General features: G+C 62.0%; 1 protein-coding gene across 1 annotated transcript; it reads left to right on the forward strand.

Moving 5' to 3' along the window:
• The first annotated feature begins 1,346 nt into the window (after window positions 1-1,346).
• Window positions 1,347-6,789, forward strand: LOC103351729 (RIMS-binding protein 3A). Its single transcript, XM_017349558.3, has one exon. The coding sequence runs from the start codon at window positions 1,455-1,457 to the stop codon at window positions 6,303-6,305; it is 4,851 nt and encodes a 1,616-aa protein (XP_017205047.3). The 5' UTR covers window positions 1,347-1,454; the 3' UTR covers window positions 6,306-6,789.
• Window positions 6,790-8,119: the final 1,330 nt, after the last annotated feature.

Raw genomic sequence — 8,119 nt, forward strand, 5'->3', positions numbered from 1 at the left:
TCTCTGCCTTTCAAATAAAAAACTTTCTAATTTTTAAAAATAATCCTTTTTAAAAGCATTCATTTCTTTAGTTGACAGGCAGAGTGACAGAGAGAGATATTCCATCTGCTGGTTCACTCTCCAAATGGTTGCATGAGCATAGGGCTGGGCCCCAGGCCAAACCCAAGAGCCTGGAAACTCATCCAGGTTGCCCACCCATGTGGGTGGCAGGGACCCAAGCACTTGGACCATCCTCTGCTGTACATTGTGAAACTCCAGTATGGATGCCAGCATGGCAAGGCAGCTGTGCCACAATGCCAGCCCCTCAAATAAAATTGTTAATAAAAGCAAAACAAACAGGGGCTGGCATCATGGTGTAGCTGGTTAAGGAGCTGCCTGCGATGCCAGCATCCCATAAGGGCACAGTAACAGGGAGAGGAAGAAGGGGAGAGAGAGAGAGAGAGAGAGAGAGAGAGAGAGAGAGAGAGAGTGCTTCTATCCACAGATTCACTTCCCAAGCAACCTCAATGGCAGCTGGGGCTATACCAGACTTAAGCCAGGAGCCTGAAACTCCATCCAGGACTCCCACGTGGGTGCAGGGGCCCAAGCACTTGGGCTATCCTCTGCTGCTTTCCCATGCATATTAACAGGGCCCTGGATCGGAAGTGGAGCAGCTGGGACTCAAACCAGTGCCCATATGGTGCTGGCACTGCAGGCAGCAGCTTAACACGCTGTGTCACGACACCAGCCTCTTGTGCAGAACTTTTGATGTGGTGTGGGTTTGAGGTGTCTGAGCTGCAAAACTGGCACAGGTGGTTGAAAGAGGTAATGAGGGGCCGGCGCAGTGGTGTAGCGCAGTAGAAGGCCCAAGTCCTTGGACCCTGCACCCATTTGGGAGACCCGGAAGAAGCTCCTGGCTCCTGGCTTTGGCCAGGTTGTGGCCATTTGGGGGAATGAACTAGCTGATGGAGGATCTCTCTCTCTCTCCTCTTCTCTCTCTGTAACTTTGCCTTTCAAATAAATAAATAAAAAGATGAACCAGGTCCTCGCTGGTGGCTGGTATCATCCCAAGCCCAGAACTTGGGACTTCTCTTCTGTTTAAATAGATAATATATGGGAACAGGCATACCTTGGCCTTGAAGGGACTTCAGTGTCCGGGGTGGGTCACAAGAGACGTGGTGCCAAGGAGCAGGAGCGACAGGGGCCAGAAAGACTCCCATCCCTGAATCCCAGGAGGGGCACCAGTCAGTTTGAGCAAAGCTGTCAAGGAGCCCTGGCCCGTGCAGCCGGGAGAAATGAGCTGTCGGGACACCCCGGGCGGGGGGATGGCTAAGAGGCGGAAGAGGCGCGTGGGGACCCCCGGGAGGGGCCGCCGGAAGGGGCGCGCGGAGCGGTTGGCCGCGGCCCGGGCGGCGGCCGTTGACGAGCTGCCGCCTGCCGGGCGGGGCCGGGCGTTAACCCGGGCCACAGCCACGATGACCAAGGACTCGCCCAGTCCCTCGGGCGGCGGCCGCGGGTCGCCCAAGAAGCCGGGCAGCCCCGGCCCGTCGGCAGCGGTGCTGGAGGAGCAGAGGCGGGAAGTGGAGAAGCTGCGGGCCGAGCTGGAGGCGGAACGGGCGCGCGGGCGGGCAGAACGGCGGCGCTCGGCGACCCAGGCGCGCCAGCTGCGGGAGGCGGCCGAGCGGGAGCGGCAGCAGCTGGCTGACCATCTGCGCTCCAAGTGGGAGGCCCAGCGCTTCCGGGAGCTGCGGCAGCTGCAGGAGGAGACGCAGCGGGAGCGCGAGGCCGAGATCCGCCAGCTGCTCCGCTGGAAAGAGGCCGAGATGCGGCAGCTGCGGCAGCTGCTGCAACGCGAGCGCGACGGCGTGGTGCGCCAGGCCCGGGAGCTGCAGCGCCAGCTGGCCGAGGAGCTGGTGAGCCGCGGCTACTGCGGCCGCGCGGCGGCGCCCGAGGTCTCCGCGGCGCAGTGCCGCTGTCGCCTGCAGCAAGTGTTGGCGCAGCTGCGCTGGGAGACGGACGGCGAGCAGGCGGCGCGCATCCGCCACCTGCAGACGGCGCTCGACGTGGAGCGCCAGCTCTTCCTCAAGTACATCTTGGAGCACTTCCGCTGGCAGCCCGTGGTGTCCGAAGCTTCGGACTCCTCCCAGAACCTGCGTCCCCTCCAGGAGCGGCTCCCCGGGCCCGCCAACGGCGCTCGCCGCACCCCGAAGCTCGCCTGCCGATTGGGATCCCTCGATAGCCTGAGCTCCGGCGCCCGCGCCCGCTCGCGCTCTCTCGATCTGGTGCCGGCCGCAGGCAGCAGCTCCCCAGACGACCTGTTTCCGACGCGCGCCAGCTCACTGGATTCCCTGGCGCCAGCGCGGTCGCGGTCGCACGACAGCAGCACCCCGAGTGGCCCCAAAGCCTCCGAATCCGAGGCTCGGGCCTCCTCCTCAACAGACGCCTCCATCCTGGGCTCACCCTTGCCGCCCCCGCCAGCGTTAGCGCACAGGAGCCCCAGCGACCCGCGCGGAGAAAGCCCCGGGGGCCAGCCCTGCGAAGCTCCGACCTCCGCGCCGTCGCCGCCAGACCTGGGCTACCACGAGCTGGTGAAGCAGAACTCGGAGCTGACCGAGGCGCTGCGGGTGTTGGCGCGCCGCTGCTCGGGGCTGCAGGAGGAGAACACGCAGCTGCGGCGCGCGGGCTTCCCCGTCCAGGCGGCGGAGAAAGTGAGACGACTTCAGGTGAAGCGCGCGGAGCTGACGGGCCTGGCCCGGCGTCTGGAGGACCGCGCCCGCAAGCTGCAGGAGACGAACCTGCGGGCGATGAGCGCGCCCGTGCCGGGCCAGAGCTACGCTGACCTGGAGCTGTGCCAAGCCTTTGCCCGCCAGCGCCTCCAGGATCTGTCGGAGCAGGCGAGCGCGCTCCTGGCCAAGGACAAGCAGATCGAGGAGCTGCGGCGGGAGTGCCACCTGCTGCAGGCGCGCGTCACCTCAGACCTCGGCGGCGCCACCCATCCCGCCGGGGGCGCTCCCTGCGCCCAGTGGCTGGGCATCAGCGACTTGGACCGGCTGCAGCGCGAGTCCCAGCGGGAAGTGCTGCGTCTGCAGAGGCTGCTGACACTGCAGCGGGGCCAGAGTGGCGCCCGGGCCGAAGGCGGCGGCCAGAGCGGCCCCTGCGAGGAGGAGGCGCGACACCAAGTGCGCGCGCTGGAACGCGAGTGCCAGGAGCTGGGCGCGCAGGCGGCGGCGGCGCGGCGGCGCGGCGAGGAAGCCGAGGCGCAGCTGCAGGCGGCGCTGCGTGAGGGCGCCTGGCTGGCGGAGGAGAACGCGCGGCTGCAGGCCCAGGCCGACTGGTTGCGGAAGGTGGCGGCGGACAGCAGCGACGCCGCCGGGCTGCTGGCGGAGCAGCTGCTGCAACCGGCGGCACGCGGGCAGGGCCAGCAGCAGCAGCTGCGGCACGACCTGCAGAAGGCTCCGAGTGACCTCCAGGCTGCCTGGGAGGAGCTGCAGGACCTGCAGTGTCAGCCCGGCCACCCTTCCAAGCAGCCCTCGGAGGCCACCCAAGGCCCCGGATCTCAAGCCGCGGGTAGCGGCGGAAGGCTCACGTTCCAGCCGGGCTCCGAGGACTGCACACCGTCACAGCCCAGGGGGGACAATCAGAAGAGGCAAACCTCTGTGCAGGAGAGCCCAGTTGCCATTGGGGAGACAGCCAGGGCTTCCCAAGAGCTAGCCACGGCCCCTGCCAGCCCAGCTCTGGGCTCCAAACCCCAGGCCAAGAAAACCAGCTCCCAGTCCAACTCCTCCTCTGAAGTGGAGTCCATGTGGGCCACCGTGCCCTCCTGCCCCACTCTGGACATGGACACAGCCAGCGAGGTGGATGATCTAGAACCCGACACTGTGTCCCCAGCCCTGGAAGTAGGGGGTGCCGAGGCATCTGCCACACCCAACTTCAAGATCTTCCTGGCTCGGTATAGCTACAACCCCTTTGAGGGCCCCAATGAGCACCCCGAAGGCGAGCTGCCCCTCACAGCTGGGGACTATGTGTATATTTTTGGGGACATGGATGAGGATGGCTTTTACGAGGGGGAGCTTGGGGATGGCCGGCGAGGGCTGGTGCCCTCCAACTTAGTGGAGCAGATTCCACACAGCGACATCCTGGGCTGTCTATCCCCTAAGTCCCCTGACCTTGGTCCCCTCCAAATCCCAGCTGCCCAGGGCAAGGCTGCTCCGAAAGCCGACAGCTTAGTGCCTGCAGAAGCCCTGGGAGCAGCGGGTCCAGGGCCACGAAGGACAAAAAATACAGACTCCAAGACAAAAGTAGCAGCGGAAACCTGCCAAACGGGCTTGCCACAGAGCCCGGGGGAGCAGGGCTTCTCCAGACCCCTCCCGGGGGCAAAGGGTGTGCTCTGTGTGGCCCCCAAACAGCTCCGCCTGCAGAGTGTCACGGCCACGTCGGCCGAGATCGCCTGGATCTGCAGCAGCAGCAACCACCCCCACGTGGTGTACCTCGATGGCCAGGAGCACGCCTTGACCCCGGCAGGTGTAAGTGGCTACACCTTCCAGAGTCTACATCCGGGCACGCAATACCAGGCGTGGGTCGAGGTTCGGCTGCCGTGGGACCTGCTGCAGGTGCTCTGGGAGACCATGTCCTCCATAATCACCTTTGACACGCCCCTGGCGGGACCCCCCGATCCGCCACTGGACGTGCTCGTGGAACACCACCACGGCTCGCCAGGCTGCCTGGTGGTCAGTTGGCTGCCCGTGACCATCGACTCAGCTGGGTCCTCCAACGGAGTCCAGGTCACCGGCTACGCAGTGTATGCTGACGGGCTCAAGGTTGCAGAGGTGCCTGACGCCACTGCTGGGAGCACCCTGTTGGAGTTTTCCCAGCTGCAGGTGCCACCAACGTGCCAGAAAGTGTCAGTGAGGACCACGTCCCTCTTTGGTGAGTCCTCGGACTCGGTGCCAGCTCAGATCCCCGAGGACCACTTCACCTGTCACCAATTGCCCGAGACCCCTCCCTTTAGCTACACCTGTGGCGACCCATCCACCTGCAGAGTCACCTTCCCCGTCTGCTCTCAAAAGCCTCTCAATGCCAAGGCCAACTCCTACACCCCTGGAAGCTGTGGGGAGCCCCAGGCCAAGTTCCTAGAAGCCTTCTCTGAAGAACCTCCCAAGAGGCCGTCCCCTATGTCCAACTTGAGCTCAGAAGGAGAACGACTGAGTTCAAGGGCCAGCCGCCGAAGCCACGGATTTGCCAAGGCTCGGGAGGGCTGCAGACAACACCTACTGTTTCAGAAACATCCCCGGGAGCACAGGTCGCCCCTGCCCAGTGGCCGGTCTGGGAGGGAAGAGAATCAGTACCGGCACAGGGGCCCTGGCAAATGCCCGGCTCCAGGAGTCATCCACCTGTTCCCCGAGGACGAGGGCAGGAAAGAACCAGAGCAGGAAAATTCTTTCCTGCAGAAGGCGCTTGGGCAAAAGCAAGACGCCCAAGGGTTCACACCTCCCCAGCTGGGCCCCAGCCCCTGCTTCCCAACTGACTTCCAGGACATTTTGAAGGAGGTGGAGGAAGAGGAGGAGGAGGAGAAGGAAGAGGAGGAGGAGGAGGAGGCAGGGTACATGGATCTTTGGGACACAGAGAGGCAAGAGCAGAGAAAGGAACCCAGACTCCAGACAAAGCGAGGACAGGCTCCGGGGGGCAAGAGAGAATGTCCAGCTCCATCTAGCAATGCCATCAAGATGTCCAGAGGTGGCCGGGTTGGGGCCGGGCCCAACACCCCAGCCAGAATCTTCGTGGCCCTCTTCGATTATAACCCCCTGGTGATGTCTTCCAACCCGGAGACTGCTGAGAAGGAGTTGAGCTTCCAGAAGGGGCAGCTGCTGAGAGTGTGGGGTCCCCAGGACTCCCACGGCTTCTACCTTGGCGAGTGCGACGGGCGAGTGGGCAACATCCCTGGGCACATGGTGGCTGAGGCGGCCGTGGGCACAGAGTGGACTGATGGGAGATGGCACTTGCTGTCCTCGGGGTGTGCGCTTTCTTTGGCCCACCTTGAGGATTTCAAGGGGCTCGCCAGCGCGCAGGGTGCCTTGTCCATGCTCCAAGGGGACTCCAGGAGAACCCCACTATGGGCCCCAAAGACTATGATGGCAGCTCTGGATTATGACCCCAAGGATGGGCGGGCAGGGGGCCGGGCGAAGGGCAAGCTGGCGCTGAGGGCAGGGGACGTGGTCACAGTCTATGGACCCATGGATGACAAGGGATTCTACTATGGCGAGTCCGGTGGCCACCGGGGCCTGGTCCCAGCACACCTGCTTGACCACATATCGCTCCATGGAGAATGAATAGGCTGCTTGCTGGGGAGGGAGGCCTCTGGCTGCCCACACCCTGCCAGAGAGAAAGCAAGCACATGGACCCTCACATCAGCACCCCCCTCCTCCCCCACCCCACAACACACACCTTAAGTAGCATTGTCACCAAGGGCGGCGGTGTTGAACTGGTGGCAGCAGCTCCCCACCCCCCACCCCGCCATGTCCTCCTAGCCTATGAAAGCAGCAGGGTTTTGTTAAGTCCCAGTTGAGTCACGTCCAACAGAAAGCAACATAAGAACCTCCGAGAGCCAGACAGGCTACCTGGAAGTTGTCGGTGTCTGCGACCTTGACCATGACCGCAACGGGTATGTGGTTGAGCGGTCGGTGCCTTTGTCCCCTGCTTGGCGTGTGGGTTTTTGTTTCTTTAGGAGTTTAACACTGTTCCTCTATTGCCTTGTGTGAAAGTCTCAAGAAAAATCTGCCTCTTAAAAAAAAGAAAAGAAAAGAAAAAAAGGAATCAGAATGTTATTTTTCTATTTTCTGTTCAATCCCTCATTAAAATGATCATAGAAAAAAAAGAGAGAGAGATTTTAGAAGTTAAAGCACAGCCAAAGGAGACACACAAGCTAACCTCTGCCTCCCTCATCTTGTGTCCTCTGGGTTTGCCCAGCTGCAGAGTCATTTTCTGGGCTGCACCCTTACCCCCTTAGGGTGGGTAAGGCCCAGGACCTTGTGGGTTGGACTCCAGAGGGTGCAGCCAAGTGCCAGCTCTGCCCTGGGGTTTGACCTAACAGTTAACATACCCATACCCTATACCAGAGCATCTGGGCTTCATACCCATCTCCAGTGTCCTGCTAGTGCAGATCCTGGGAGGACGCCACGGTGGCTCAAATCCGTGGGTTCCTGCTGCCCATGTTGGAAGGCCTGGATTGGGTTCCGGCTCCTGGCTTTGGCCTGGCCCAGCCCGGCCCCAATCATGGAAGGCACTCGGAGAGTGACCCAACAGATGGAAGCTTTCTCTCTCTCTGTCTCCCCCTACAGAACACCTAACAAAAGTCTGCCTGGTAAGAACTTCACCCATGGGTGCCGCTGTGCTGGGGCTGTGTCACTGGTGAGCCCTTTGTCCCCAGCTGGGGGCCCCACTCCAGTGGCAGCCCCCTTTCCCGATGTACCTTGAGAGGGATCCCCCTTGGGCGAGTGTGGGGAGCAACTGGGAGCAACTCGGACTAGACTAAGTTACTGGAATTAAGACTTATTCTATGCATCTGCTCTCCCACAATATGGCGCTGGGAGAGGAGAAAACAGCTTCTATACAGCTGCCTCCAGTTCAACCAATAAACAGCAGGACCTGCTCCTGATTGGAGGAGAGCAGCATACTCGGCGTGTGGGCAGCCGAGTTGGGATTGGTGGAAGAGGACTATAAAGGAGGAGAGAGACAACATGCACCGGGAACATCTATCTGAAGGAACACCTGTGCAGCCCCCGAGAGAGCCGGCCGGCGGTGTGCCGCTCCCCCGCGGAAGTGGGGAAAGTGGCCAGGGGGAACCGCCCTTCCACGGAGGTGGAAGGGTCGGTAGCCAACCCGGGAAGAACCAGCAGCAAACCCGGGGAGGGCCGAGCAGACGAAAGAACAGCGCAGGGTCCTGTGTCGTTCCTCCACGAAGACGGGGAGCGACAGGCGAGCATGTCCTCAGTTACAAAAGTGGCTCAGAGGACCCTGCTTGCCTGGCGTCCCCTGAAACCAAAGCCACCTCGTCCTGTGATCTTCCCAGGCTGTGCCACCAGGAGGCCCCATGGGAATGAGTGGGTGGTCTTCATTTTTCTCTGCTTCCACTTGCTGCTCCTTT

The sequence above is a fragment of the Oryctolagus cuniculus genome, chromosome 21 (genome assembly GCF_964237555.1).
Source record: "Oryctolagus cuniculus chromosome 21, mOryCun1.1, whole genome shotgun sequence".
Lineage (NCBI taxonomy): Eukaryota > Metazoa > Chordata > Mammalia > Lagomorpha > Leporidae > Oryctolagus > Oryctolagus cuniculus.